Below are 15218 nucleotides of genomic sequence, written 5' to 3'. Positions count from 1 at the left end.
TCTAATCTGGATCTATTTCATCAGAGTGCCTGTAAGAACAATCATACAATGGACATATGCATTAAATATATATAAATCAATTATGCCAGTATACACTATTCAGAATCCCATTAAGTCAACATAGATGTAAACTCATCATTCTTTGGTAGAGTCTTAATCTGAATCATAACTAGATCCAGATCGTACCATAAGTTTTTTGGGTAAAAAGCAATTCTAAAATCGAATCTTTATATTTGATCCATATTGAGTTATAACCTTAAAACTTATAACATGACCCATTCAAGTATGATAATTATGCAAGCAAGTTTAATAAGTTCAACCGAATCCAATAGCATTGTATTGGTTCGAACTAATTTAAATAGGTCTATTCAAATCCATTCATGTTTAACCAGATCTAATATTGCTTTATCGAATCAAACCGGGTACATGTCACCTTATTTGATCCAAACATATAATGCAATGAATTTTAGTCCAATTAAACTTTATCTATCATAAAAACTAGATCAATACTAAGTCATACTAGATCTATATATTAATATGATTTAAAACATGAATAACTTATAAAATATATAAAAATTAACCTTCAATACACACAGTATTTCAAGATCCAATATAGATGCATGCCAAAAATTCACCCTCTTTCATGCCAGGGTAGAGATCCAATCTAGATTATAACTGGATCTAAGAAACCAATTCAACCATGAGTTTTTTGGATCACAAAAAATTAATATATCTAAATTCTATAGATATTACCTTAATTAAATGTCAAACTCAAGAAATAATTTATTATCCAAATAATAGATTCAAACTTGTCTTTTACCAAAAAAAATAAAGCTCTAAGAGTTATTCAGCAAACCAGAGATGCTTTTCTACAAAATAAAAAAAGCTAGAGTATTGTTATGAGCAAAAACAATAAACTAGAACTTTGAACATAAATTTTCAAGACTTGTTGAGTTCAACATAAAATATCGGTCACTTTCTGTAATTTCAAAAAAATCAGATGATGGTTCTGGGTAAAACAATAAACCAGAACTCTGTTTAAGAAAAAACATAACTTACTGCCCGATCTCAGTTGTTTTTTCAGAGAACATGCATGTTTTTAAAATTTTCAAAAAATAGAGTATTTGTTTTTAAAAGCTAGAGGGTGCAGGAATAATTAACCAAATCTATCGGGAGCAGTTAGGGATGGCAGTGGGGCGGGGGTGGAGACAAGGTCTCCACCCCCGCCCCGCCTCAAAATTTTATCCTCCACCCCCGCCTCGCCTCCGCGGCGGGGATGGATTTTATCCTCCACCCCCGCCTTCATCCCCGTTTCATGTCCTCCATCCCCGGTTCAAACGGGGATGAGGCGGGGCGGGGATATTGCGGGGAAAAGTGGTCGGGGCAGGGTTGAGGCGGGGATCGTGGCGGGGCGGGGAAAAGTGCACGTCCATCCCCGCCTCCACCCCCGGACGGGGATGGATTTTAACCTTCGTCCCCGCCTCCATCCCCGTTTCATACCCTTCATCCCTGGTCCAAACGGGGCAAGACGGGGCGGGACCCCGCTTTCCCCCGGTCCACTGCCATCCCTAGGAGCAGTGTAAATAATTCAACAATAGAGAGGAATTAACACAAAGTAACAGGAACAATTATTATGTAATCTTACTCAATAGAGAGAAATTACCAAAAAAGGACTAGCGTAATATTGGTAATCAATGTTAATAATAAGGTGAAACTACCAAAAAATAGAAGGGCAATTTGGTTTTCGAACATGAAGCTATATTCTATATTATTTGTTGTCAGATCTTCAGGAAAACCAACGAGCATCGACCAATTGCATTGGAACTAACAGTTGCTCGCACCTCAATGGAATGCACACTTTATGGTGTGGTGTTAATGTTCATTCGAAAAGCTTTTATGGTTGCATTGAAGTGCCACCAACTGCCTAAGTCCACGATGTCTGTGCAGTTGGGGCTAACACATGTAACCAAATATTGGACCTGATTTTGCCCCAAAACTCTTCAAACCTGACCAACTCAAAGACATCTAAGCCCCAAACAACCTCAGGTCCAAACACACATTATCCCCAAACCAATTGCTATTCTAGATCCAATCAAGATAATTTGCAACCAGCCTCTTGATGAGTTCAAATCCATTATAGTGGATCTACTTAAAACTCAAACAGTCAAACCCATTCACTTGAAATCCACAGTTCAATCATTCTTAAACCCAAACTTGAGCCCCACCACCCATAATAAATCTTGTATGGACCCAACAACTTCTTACCAAACACCAATGACCGAAGACCAGGATTAATCGGATTCATTTATAATCCTTCTACATCAATAACCAAAGACAAGGATTTGCATGTTCATCATGGTTAATGCATTGGAGGATTGGATTTCACTATTGCCAGACCCTTTGATCCATACCTAATCAATTTACATCAAGAAGGCCCACATTGGACCAATCGTTCATGGCAGCTGAGAGAAATTGAAAGAAGTGCAAGCAGATGATTGGGACTCGAGTCTGTCTTTCTTCAATCTGAAAAGAGAGCGAGATGCACTCTGAACCTACATGGTCTGTTTGGCTCCAATTGTGCTATTTGAACTTTGGAAGTTAAATTTTATATTTTAAACATTGGATCTCTCTAAAATTCATATAAAACTTAGCTTTCTTTCTCTATAAATAGTCAATACAGAGTGTTAATTTAAGGGTTGGTGATTGATTATTCTAAGTACTTTTTTTTAGTTTCTGTCAATTCTTTTGATTTTCAATAGACCATCTATTGGCCTACAACAATCGAAGAGTTTAAAATAGTTTTTCAGATCCCTTGTGAAGCCTTGCATCAATGTCACTGGAACTTGGAAGCTCCCCAGTCAGTTCCATAATGGATGTTTGGTTGCATCCATTTGTCCATTAAAATGGGATAATCTGGGATGTTTTGACTGTGCTCAAACCACAATGCGTCACAGATCCAAAAGGACCAACAAGCTATGCAAAGGTGCTGGCCAATGGGTTTTGAGAAAATCCCTGCATACAGAATCTAAAACATCATTTTCAACGGCACTGGTTGCATATAAAATCGTATTAATAAGAACTTGAGCTTCTGGTATATAGTTTAGTACAAACAGATACAAGAACCTGTCCTTTAGTAGTTCTTTTGTTCACCACATCTTTTTTTTTTCCGATGATGAGGAACTCTCGCAAAGCAAGGAAAACCCTGGGTGAGGCCTCACGACCACCCTGCCTTACATGGCCGGACACACCCGTGCACCGACGGGCGCTTTCATCTCAGCACCCTCACAACCACCCAGCGGGTTCCCCACATATATTAAAGCGTCATTCTTCAACAAACTCCTCACCAACCTGTGAGAGTCCTCACCAATAGAAATTTTGAATGGCAGTGGGCCTTGTAAAAATCCCTTCATAACACAAAATGGATCCTTCTCAGATTGGGGACCATGAACATTCTTTTTTTTTATCATTCCACAAACTCAAGAACGTTTACATTTTGCATGACATCTAGAGACTAACATCTACAGCTTAGAAGATCAATCCAATGCCATGATCTCTACGCTTAGAAACACATTAATAACTTACACAATTTCAACTCGAGTCAATGGCCCTATAGAGGTTCTCTAATCTTGACAAATTTACTGAATTCTAGTATAAAGATGCAGCTCCAAGGAGTCAAGCTTCCTCACCATGGAGCTCATTGCATTTCAACATATGCTCTAACAACTGAATGGACTTCCATTGGTTAATAGTAAACATAACATAATGGCATTAAACTCTGCCAGAACCAGGTAGGATCAGAATTCCAAAGCGAGCTCCCTATGCCGATTCATATCATTCAGGTACATGGCTGCATCATACTCCTCAAGATCAAACAGTTCTGCTGAGCATGTTCTCTGCATAACTGGCCTTTTGAGATTTATGGTGTCATCTTCCCCCTTAAGGAGCTGCAGAACCTGCAATCAGAAGCACCATGAATAAGAAACTTTTGTGCTTCTGCTTAAAATGCATGTGCCCTCAACGAAACAAATGAAACCCGAACTCATGCCTGACTGATACTAGGTCGAAGGATGGCTATACGCTGGATGCACATAGAAGCCGTCAAAACCATGCAGTTCATCTGATGAGGGTCATATGAGTCTCCAAGACAAGGATCAACAAGATCTTGAATGTTGCTTGCCTCAAGTAAAGGCTTTGCCTGTGGTAAAACAGAGAAGAACAAGGAACCGCTACAAGTTTTCTGAAAAACTTTTAATCAAATGCAGAAGAATTTCCCAAAAGAATGAACACATACCCACATAACAAGACTTTGCTTAGAAGCATCAATTGCTCGACGTCCACTAATGAGCTCAAGTAACAGGACACCAAATGAGAAAACATCAGTTTTCTCATCAACGATGCCATGCATGAAATATTCAGGAGCCAAATAGCTACCATGACATGAGGGACATGGTCAGAATATTTGGAAAGCTAGAAATGATAAACTTTAGCAGAAAGAACAAAAAAAATCATGATTGATCAACAAACCCAAATGTTCCTTCAAATCGAGAAACTGTATGGTGTGTCCATTGATCAGGCAACCATTTTGCAAGTCCAAAATCTGAAATCTGGAAAGGGCAGTCATCCAAGAAGTACCATATCAGACAAAATATAGCAAAACGAGCCCATCTTCCCTAGATGAAACCATTCTATCAAGTTCCACTCTTTGGAAATAAAAACTGAAATTTTCCCCAATTACTTTGGGAAAATGGCAGATCCTGACCGATTACCATATAGTGATACATACTCTTGTTTGTATGGACTAGCAACCAAATGTTAAATCTCACCACACAGAGGTGTTTTATCACGTCTAATACACCACAAGGTTCTACGATTGAGACAGAAAAATCAAGGACCCACAAATCACAAAGCCAAGGGTGGTGTAAAAATGATATAAAACATCAACTTCAACACATGAAAATAGTAAACAGAAAGAATTCGCTTTGGGGGATTATATCTACACAATTCAAGTGTATACCACCATAAGTTATGGCAGTGACACAACAAAAGCACCCATATTTATGTGTGTGTGAGAGAGAGAGCGTGTGTTCAACACTGATTCCAACAAGTGATTAACCTAATACCTGAGGCTCAAAATCCTCAGTTAGCAAGATATTGGATGCCTTGATATCTCGATGAATGATTCGTCGTTGGCAACCTTCATGAAGATACTGAAGACCCTCTGCTGTTCCCAAGGAAATTTTATACCTAATCTCCCAACTTAATCTCTCTTTGGCACCTAGAAAACGAAGGCAATTACATGGAATTCATGCTTGTAAACCAGAATTTGAATATTTTCCCATTATATGTATTCCAACATATACCATAAAGAAGAGAAGCCAAGCACCCGTGAGGAGATAATTGGAGGACAAGATGCATCCCTCCTTCAACACTAAATCCTAACAGACGAGCAGCATTCTTGTGATTAATGTGGGCAATGATACCAAGTTCAGATAAGAAATCAGCGATTTTTTCCTCGGTTGTCCCCTTGATCAGCCTCTTGACTGCGACTAGTTCCCCATCAGGAAGAGTTCCTCTGTACACCTCAGCATAGCCTCCTTTTCCAATAAGGTTTTCTGTTCCATCAAAAGATTCAAAAGCAACATGAAGTTTCGATCACCACCATCAACAGATTTCATGATATCCATAGAAAGAAATCAGAGTTCTTAAATCACACCAGTGCAGAAGTTATTGGTAGCTGCCTCGAGCTCAGAAAGCGTGAAATTCCTCCAAGAAGGCTTCAAACAGCAGACCTCAGGTTCATCTACCAAGTTGCGTGTGGACGACATATCACTGCCGATGCTGCCCTTTCTCGAAATCTTGGGCATCCCAACAGGGGGGAAGGTCGGCAGTCTCCTGATCGACCTATGCCTCCATACCCGCAACAGACTTCGCCAATGTGTGATGCTGCAAGGACCTCGAGACTCGGAGTACGAAGTACTAGCTTTAGAAGTGGAAGTGTCTGATTCCAAACCCCTGATGCAGTCCTCAAGGACTCCTCTAGGCGAGAACTCTTCAGTCCTGCTTCCACTCCTACAAGAAGAAAAGGTCTCCCCTTCTCCCTCTTTAACAGATGCACTTTCCTTCTCCATAACTCCTTGCGTCTATCAAATATAACAGCCAGTCATCATCTATACAAACACGAAGAAGAACTAATCAAAACTCGAAGCTAATCAATCATGAATCACAATCGTATTCAAATAGAAACACACATGGAAAATCTGTGCAAAAACATAGTAGTACAAGGCAACCCATCAAGGGGAAAAGCAGAAAAAGGATCTACAAAAACACAATAAATAAAAAAAGTTTGATTCCTGTTGGAGTTCAAGATAGGATGGGATAATCCAGCAACATACCAACATACCCATATACACATAACCCCCCCCCCCCAAAAAAAAACGTTTAAAGAATGTTGTGCTACAATGAGTCGAGATAAACCCCGTAAACACAAACATCACATCGCAACTTCTAATAAGCATAAAAAATATACGCATAAAACGGTACAACCATGAGAGCAAAATGGAGAGATGAATAGTTGAATACCATAACAATCGACCGGAATCGTAGACGCTGATATGTAACACACCCTCTCTCAAACTAAAAAAGAGTGAAAACTAGAGAGTGGGGGAGGAGGGGGATTAACGGATTGACCAAAAAGGAAAGAAAAACTACTAAATGATGAGGGAGAAGCTTTGTGCAGCAAGCAAAGCGAAGACAGAAGCCAAGGGATTCGTTCTGCAGGGACGATAAATGCAGAGAAAGACGAGCAACCGTATTGATGAAGGTGGTAGTAAAAACAATCCCGGTTCGTACATATTGACCGTTGGGTGCCCTCCCCCCTTATCGAGAAACCGTTTCTGCTCTCTGCCTCTTGTAGCGAAATGGCAATCTCCATTAATTTGGATTGGACAACTCAGGGGGGGGGTCCCTTGTCCACGGCGTCAGACAGTGGCAGCCCGGTATTTCCGGCCATCCGCTGTGGTACCTATCGCATGCTTCACCCCGTTTCACGCACCGATTTCTTCTCTCATCCCCGTAAACAGTGTACGTAATTTCCTCACCATATAACAACAGCACGATAAATGAGAGAGAGAGAGAGAGAGAGAGAGAGAGAGATTGTGTTTGAAAGGATTTTGGATAGCTTGGCTGCGCGGGTAGCGGGGTCGAAAGCAGCCGCTTTTGTTGCGCATAATTCTTAAAAATTCAGCCTAAATCTTTGCACCCACCTCCCTCTTGTGGGTGATTGTTAAAACATTTTTACGGTGGTTGGATTTTGAAAATATCTTTGTGAGGATAATAACCATCTGCCAACCTCCTTTTTCATCATTGCTACTTTGAGTTGGTTGTTAATTACGGAAGGTATCTCCTTAGTTTGGAAGACATTCTTATCATTATCACCTTCAAGCAAAAATCGGATCATACTGAGATTCGGCTGTCAACGTATCGTGTTTGGTTCGGACTCAGGTGGAACCAGACCTGATTTGAGATGATGGCATCAGGTTCGGATCCGAGTTCTATCGGACCCATCATAAGAGAAATCATACCCGGATCTTATAAGGATAACATGAATCATACCCGATAAATTTATATTTTTTATTATTTTTACATTAAAAATTTATGGATCTTAATCTGGTCGGGCCTGAGTCTGGTATAAAACTTCACAAACCATACCCAGCTCTATATATTAATCAGACCCTTTGGGTAGGACCCGAATTCTATTTGAACCTTCTTATTTATCATAAAATCCTGATCCTATAAGGTTTGGTACAAGTCAGGTCCGGCTTTTAAGGGTTCTGCTTACAAGGGTTTCACAGACTTAGCTAGGTAAGTTGACTTATGGCATTTAAGTTAAAGCACATCACAAGTTCGATATCCAAAATGTACATGATTTGCTGCAAGGTTGAAGTCAACAAGAAATTATCCCTGAAGGGCAAGAGCGGATATTTATGGAGTTTTTACAACGTGGGCACCCAAATAAAGCCATAGTCAAAGTGACACCTTTCAATAGTGTTCGATTGCATGGACAGGGATGTATAGAACAGTCATGTCTGAACACTACTGGCCAGACACAGACGTGCCTTGAACAATTCCAGTTTTTGTTTCAGGTGCTTCTCTTTTTTTTTTTAGTTTTTGTCCCAAGTATTCCAGACGCCACTGCTCTAAAGGAAGGGGTGGAACATCACGGGACAACTAAAAGTTGTTTTGCTGAACGTGCAAGACACTGTGTTTCAAGTGTCTCACCTGTCCATAATGTATGTTAGGTGCATGGGACGAGGACAACAGTGACCCGCAGATATTAATGTTCGTAATCAAACTCCCCCTGATGGAACATCCAAACCAGTGTTGTGAGAGGCGAACGCCTCAGAAGCCTACGCCTCAGAGGTGAAGCGCACACTCAAGGTACTGAGGTGTTGTAGTGAAGTGTTTGAGTGAGTCTCGAAGCCCATGCTTCACATGGGTGAAGCGTGCGCCTCACATCGAGACGCACTTCGCTTCTAAGGCGTACGCATCATGTTACCTTATGAGGGATAGAGAAGAAGAAAAAGAAGAAGAAGAAGAAGAAAGAAAGTCGTACCTCGCCAGAAAAGCAAGCTCTGGATCACAGTTCACAGCCTTATCCGGAAAAAGACAAGGGCCACCTTCTTCAGCATCACCAGGCCCGGCCTCCATGCCGAAAACGTTCGACCATAGATTTGCAAGGATCACGTAGCACTGCTCCCACGCATCATCGTGGAGCCTCCAGGCTTCCAACCGACGGACGAGACAATACCTCTGCAGTTCAGCCACAAAAGATTTCACATTAATGCAGAGTGAGATTGTAACGCTCTCCCCATCGTGGGGGGGTTACGGAAGGAGAAGGGGGCGATGCCCCTTCCTCTCCCACGAATCAGATCCTGAGAGAGGAAGCGGGCTGCCCCCATTTAATTCAGAAGGTGGGAGGGGGGAACCGAGCAACCCCCATGGCTATAAAAGCCATGGGGGGGCCTCCTCTCATTTCCCCATTCGATCAGCAGAGGAGCAAAGAGGGAGCGTGTAGGGAGAATCTGTAAGAGGTGTTGCAGCCATCGTCGGTCGCCGTCAGGTAAGTCTCTCTCTCTCTCTCTTAGGTTGTCTGAATGTAGGGAGGGGGTCACCGGCAACCTCACAGTTGCCGGTGAGTTGCAGCAAAATAGGGACAGGGAGAACCCTGTCCCTGCCTTGCGATAGAAGAGAACAACAGAGGGGTTTCCCCTCTGTTGTTGCCTTTCGTTCGTTGTCTAAACACGGGGGTCGCCGGCAACCTCACAGTTGCCGGCGAGTTGCTGCAAAACAGGGACAGGAAGAACCTTGTCCCTGCATTTCAATAGAAGAAGGAGAGTAATCGAGGGATTTTCCCTCTGCTGCTGTCACCACTGATGACGAAAACGGGGAAGGGAGGATCGCCTGCTGCAAGGAGGCAGGAGGTCTGGACGCTGCTCTGCTTGCAGGAAGCTGCAACAAGTCCGATGATGGTAGAAGTTGATTATTGGTCGTCGTGATGACAAGCTCGGTCTGTAGTTTCTGCAGGCCGAGTCAGTCATCAGGCTAGACGTGAACCAATCCGAGCTAGTCGACCAGACCAAGTAGGCTCAATCTGGGCGTGTCCAGACCTAGCCAAACGAAAAGAAAAAGAAAAAAAATGATGTGTGGATATGTGCGTTGTGACAGAATGTATCGGTCTATACGGACTGAGTCGGGTCCGAAGTAGTTAGTAGACCGAGTCAGGTTTGAAATGGTGGACCGTTTCGGCATAGACCGAAAGTGGACCCAATATGGGTCAGACCAACTAAGTCTAGACCGAGACAAATCAGATGTGTGTGCGATTCATTTATAGAGTGCGATGGAAAAATCGAAGTAGCAAAGACTCGATTTCTCCATTACAAATTGGATTCGGGTTTGGATCTCAGTTTGGACCCAAAACTCAAATGGATGCGATTAGACGACCTGATTTAGATCCAGACAAACCCTTTTCAAGCAGGTTTGGATCAAGAATACGGAATCCATGATCCAAATCATAGTTGAGTTGAGGACCTGAGTGGTCAAGTGTTATTATGAGTGTGGATCTTAAAGTAACATGGAGTAAAGATGACATAGAGGACATTGAAAGAGCAAAAAGACCATTTTGCCCTTGATATGCCTACAAAATATACAAGGCATAGCTAAGTGCTCGAAGTCAGATCTATGTGATTCTTGAATCCATGGATTCTACTGCTTGGGTAGAATCTATTAGTAGGGAATTTGTGAACAAAATGGAGTCAGAGTTTGACAATTAAGTTTAAGGGTGTTTTGGTAATTTTGATGATACAAGGTATTCGTTGTTTTCAGATCAAGGGTTGTAATTGGAATTTAAGCGTTCCAGGTAAGTGAACATTTGCAAATTTCTCCTTAGTTAATTAAAACACATGCTAATTAGTTTTGGCATCTTTATATATGATTTCATGTGCTTCAAGTATGCTAGTTTCGTTTATTGCAAAGAGACGTTGTTTTGCATGCCTAGGAATCTATAAAGTTCAAGTGTGATGCTTAAACCTGATCATGCATATTTTCTGAGTTATAAAATAAAAGTGGCATGACATGATTGCATGTATGAGATTGATGTGTTATGTGAAAATTTGAGGGTAGAGTTCCAGAGTCTCAAGGTTGGTATTACCTTGAGAAATGTCACGCTTATGCCTTGGGAGGGGCATTGTAAGGGTCGTGAATTAATCTGTGGTGGGTCGTCATCCTTAGTAGTTCATACATGTAAACATGTGTTAAAAGTAATTAGTGGATATACATTGAGGATTGTATAACGCACTAAATTCAAGATGTGAATGTTGAGTAAAAGTTGTCACTAGGATGACCACCCAGTGTATGATGGGAACTCTACTAGGAGGCATGGTCTAGGGTAATGTTGAGGTGCGTACCTCGTGAGTAACCTGGAAATATCTCAGACGTTTCTAGGTGACCCTTAGGGGTTAAAACATTTCCTACTAGACACATGTAGGACGTAGCATGAACCACAAAACCTTGGGGGCAGGTATAACTCCTTGAGACACCTTGGGGCAGGTATAGCCACCCTGGCTCTTCGGCTAGCTACCGTTTGAGTCCCTTCGCTCTCGGCTTGCAACTGGCGAGCTGCTGCAGCACCTGTGTCCGTAGTTTGGGCCGGTTTGGACTACGTTGTTTGTGAGTGGTTCATACGTCTGACCAACATTGTAGACTCTGAGTTGTCTACATGGGTTGCTACGCCTGAGGCAGCTATATCTGGAATAGCCAATTAGAGTAGAAGAGGTGTTTGAAAATGATAATAGAGATGCGGTAAAGAGGGGTAAAACTCATAACTAACATGTGTGCATAAGTAGCAAACTAAACTAAGACTAGGAGCTTAGAGCTCACTACAGTTGCAACGGTCGTGTCTATTTGTAAATGAAATCTTACTGGGTTGTAGACTCACCCCCTTCTTTTGGTTGCAACTGTAGGTTCAGGGACTGCTACCATCACTCACAAGACTTAGTACGACTCTGCCACATCAGCCACATCAGAAGTATGGTTTTCCTTTATTTTTTATTCTGCTTTTGTCTTTGGATGGTTATGATATTGTAAATGGATGTATGGACCTTCAAGTATTGAATAAAAGGAAAAAAAATTCTGGCACAATTTTGAGCTATTTTTGAGATTATTAAGTAATTTCCCTCTGAGAACTAACGTCCATGAACCTGGGCTCGAGAGGCCCCGGATCGGATCGTTACAAGTGGTATCAAAGCCAAGTTTTCAATAAGAAAAATTGGATTGTAGAGGAAGAATTTTGTTAGAATTTGAATTAAGTTGAAGGTCCTAAGAGAACGATAATTACAACCATCCAAAAGAATATGTGGCAAAAGAGTCATAGGAAGGTCCTGAACTTATGAGTGCCTCTTGTTAGCAAAAATGGATACTAATAACGATAGTGCCAACGAGAGCGACCATAGAGGCGGTAGGAACTCTGGGAGGCAGAGGCATCCTGAAGTGATCCAAACGGATCAGATGGTTGCCGTTCTTTCGCTCTTCGTGACAGCCATGATGGACGTCACCAGGACAGTGGGGAGTATGACACCTCCCATTCTTTCTCCAGCCCCAGTTTCAGTGATAATCAGCAACTGGGGGTACAATGATCGAGAGGAAGAGGTAGCACCACCCCAACCATCCGTTGGAGAATCGCCAGGGTCACGAGGACGTCCTCCATATAGGCATGTCCGGAGAGGTTCACTGGCAAATCGAGGTGGTAGGGGAGCTGCAGCATGTTGCTCGGGTTGCGGCAGGTCTCGTTTCAGCCAATATAGGGCAGGACCGAGCAATACTATCAGTAGCGGGAGAAGTCAGGAGCAACCCGGTGCATCCGGTCATGAGGGTGTTCAAGGGTGGATCGCGCAACAAGGTAGGGCACTAATGTCATGGAGAGTGAACAAATAAGAGAATCAGTGCAACCTCTTCGAGGAATGGCCTTACTGAGGAGAGGCAGGGGACATATGAATATGCACACATCCTTACGTGCTCTTAGCAACATGGCAGTGCCAACACCAGTTAGGGTTCCTTCAGACTCCGAGGAAGAAGAAGAACCTACTTACACCCCTCGTACCCCGACAGTTTAGTGTTTGCTTTTGTTTAAATCATGTAATAAAGGCCTATGGTTGCCTAGTGATAGTAGTAAGTAACGGGTTGTATTACGGAAGAACCCGTGAAAAGTTGTAAAAACGTTGTTTTTATTAATAAATAGTAAGTTCTTATGTCAAATGTGCAAACCTGTGTGGAAGCAAATGTAAATTTTAGTAATCACCTTATTCATATTGCAGTATGAGGACTCGTCAGGGAATATCGTACCAGTCAAGAGGTTCTCAAGTAAGCAAGAGACAAGCAGGCCCTTCTCAAGCAAGGCATGTGAGTGAGGGCTCTGCAAGAAGAAGTGTTGCAAGCCCCATTGGTCCTGTGTCTACACACGCATCCGATAGTCTACCTCTAAGGAGCATGGGAGCAGAAGGTGAAGGTGCTTCACCAGTTTCACCTCGGCACGAACGTGCTACAGTTGGTAGTGGTGTGCCTCCCGATTATACCACAGAAAGAGTTTTGTATGAGCTATTACAAAATTCACTGCATCAAAGTCAAAACCAAGTAGCGTCAGGAAGCAATTCTTGGGCCGAGAAGTTCAAGAATATGAGAGTGCCCACATTCGACGGAACTCCTGGAGAAGTAGCAGCAGAGAAATGGATGATGCAAGCGGAGAAAGCACTGGATGCGATACAATGCCCAGAGGACCAGAAAGCATGGGTCGCAGCATCAAACTTAATTGGGGATGCTGAGTACTCGTGGCGATTCATCAGAGATGTCCTGGGAAGTGGAGAGTTTGTTTCCTGGATTACCTTTAGGAACAAGTTCTACAAACAATTCTTTCCCAGGATCGAGAGGATGGAGAAAGAAGAAGAATTTAGAAAGCTCAAACAGAGAAGTATGAGTGTAGCAGCCTACACTGCAAAGTTCAATTCATTATCCAGATTTGCAAAGGCTTTAGTATCTACTGAGAAGCAAAAATGCAATCTATATGAGCGTGGACTAAAACCTGAAATTCTGAGGATGGTGGGACCTCTACAAATTCGGAGGTTCGATAGGTTGGTGGAGATGGCATCTCGGTACGAGTTTTGGGATGCTCGAACAACAAAATCGGAGATACAAGAGAAACCTAAGCAAGTGCAACAAGGACAAACTAGTTCGTCGTCCCGAAGGTTTTTCAAGAAGAGGCAAGGCAACGACATATCTTCGAAGCCACATGAGGGAAGTAGTGCAGAAAACAACAATAAGCAGCAGGGGAAGAAGCCTGAACAACCTGAAGCTAAGAAACCTCGATACCGAGGAGCGCCTTCCAAGGGCAACAACTGTAGGACTTGCGGCTTCAAGCATGAAGGTCGTTGTGATGAAAAGAATATTAAATGCTACAATTGCGGTCAAATGGGACACATTGCAAGGAAATGTCCTCAGCCAGTACAGGGAGAAGGAGCAAAACCCAGGGAGAAACCAATTGCTCTAGGACGAGTTTATGCAGCGACTCTGCAGGAAGCTTTGACTAGCCCTGACGTGGTGGAAGGTACACTCCAAATTTATGGTGTTAGTGCACATGTTCTATTTGATTCAGGTGCTACACATAGTTTCATCACCCCTATTTTTGCTGCACTATTACCTGTTTCACCGGTACCTCTAAAAAATAAAATATCAAGTAGAGACACCAGTAGGAAAGTCGGTGTATATAGATGAAGTCATCCAAGGATGTATGGTACAAGTCGAAGAACGTCTATTGTCGGTAGACCTTCTAATACTGGACTTTAAGAGAGTGGACGTTATCTTGGGCATAGATTGGTTATCTAACCATCAGGCAATGATTAATTGTCGAGGAAAAAGTGTCAGTTTTCAACACCCTGGAACTTCAACTATCATGTTTCAAGGCGTTAGAAAACTTGCAAAACCGACAATCATATCATGTCTTCAAGCCAACCGGTATCTACAGAAGGGCTGGATTGGATACTTGGCTTATATGAAGACTGAGGATGACGATAAACTTTCAGTCACAGAAGTAGAGATTGTACGGGAATTCGTGGATGTTTTTTCGAAAGAACTTCCAGGACTTCCACCGGATAGGGAAGTCGAATTCCAGATAGATCTAGCTCCAGGTACAACGCCCATTTCTATTCCTCCATATAGGATGGGACCTGCTGAACTCAAAGAACTCAATGATCAACTGCAGGAGTTGTTGGATATCGGATTTATCTGACCATCGGTATCACCTTGGGGCGCACCGATCTTGTTCGTGAAAAAGAAAGATGGGTCATTGCGTATGTGTATCGACTATAGAAAATTAAATGCGATGATAATAAAGAACAAGTATCCTCTGTCAAGGATAGATGATCTATTTGATCAACTTCAAGGTGCAGCCTATTTTTCTAAGTTGGATCTACGTTCTGGATATCATCAGCTAAAGATTCGGGAAGAAGATGTTGCCAAGACAGCGTTTCGTTCAAGATATGGTCATTATGAATTCCTACTCATGCCTTTTGGGCTGACGAATGCACCAGCTGCATTCATGGATTTAATGAACAAAGTATTCAAACCATTCTTGGATAAGTTTGTAGTGGTGTTCGTGGATGACATTCTTATATATT

At 42.3% G+C, this 15218-nt stretch overlaps 2 protein-coding genes across 2 annotated transcripts; one reads left to right on the top strand and one right to left on the bottom strand.

Annotated features, from left to right (window-relative positions):
- Positions 1-3434: 3434 nt before the first annotated feature.
- On the bottom strand, positions 3435-6680 carry LOC149851266 (receptor-like cytosolic serine/threonine-protein kinase RBK2). Its single transcript, XM_090014377.1, has 8 exons — positions 6580-6680; positions 5714-6167; positions 5361-5612; positions 5121-5275; positions 4525-4604; positions 4292-4427; positions 4046-4195; positions 3435-3953 (listed from the first exon to the last, which is right to left on the bottom strand). Exons 2-8 carry the CDS (start codon positions 6126-6128, stop codon positions 3795-3797), a joined length of 1347 nt encoding a protein of 448 aa, XP_089870503.1. The 5' UTR covers positions 6129-6167; positions 6580-6680; the 3' UTR covers positions 3435-3794.
- A 6187-nt stretch (positions 6681-12867) lies between these two features.
- LOC149851265 (uncharacterized) lies at positions 12868-14830 on the top strand. The gene is made up of 3 exons (XM_090008135.1): positions 12868-14149; positions 14198-14253; positions 14435-14830. The coding sequence occupies exons 1-3, from the start codon at positions 12868-12870 to the stop codon at positions 14828-14830; spliced, it is 1734 nt and encodes a 577-aa protein (XP_089864261.1).
- The last annotated feature ends 388 nt before the right edge of the window (positions 14831-15218 follow it).

This window comes from Nuphar pumila, chromosome 1 (genome assembly GCF_984573655.1).
Source record: "Nuphar pumila chromosome 1, dmNupPumi1.hap1.1, whole genome shotgun sequence".
Classification (NCBI taxonomy): Eukaryota; Viridiplantae; Streptophyta; class Magnoliopsida; order Nymphaeales; family Nymphaeaceae; genus Nuphar; species Nuphar pumila.
Note: the sequence above shows the minus strand (reverse complement) of the source record. Positions and strands in the feature narration are given on the sequence as shown.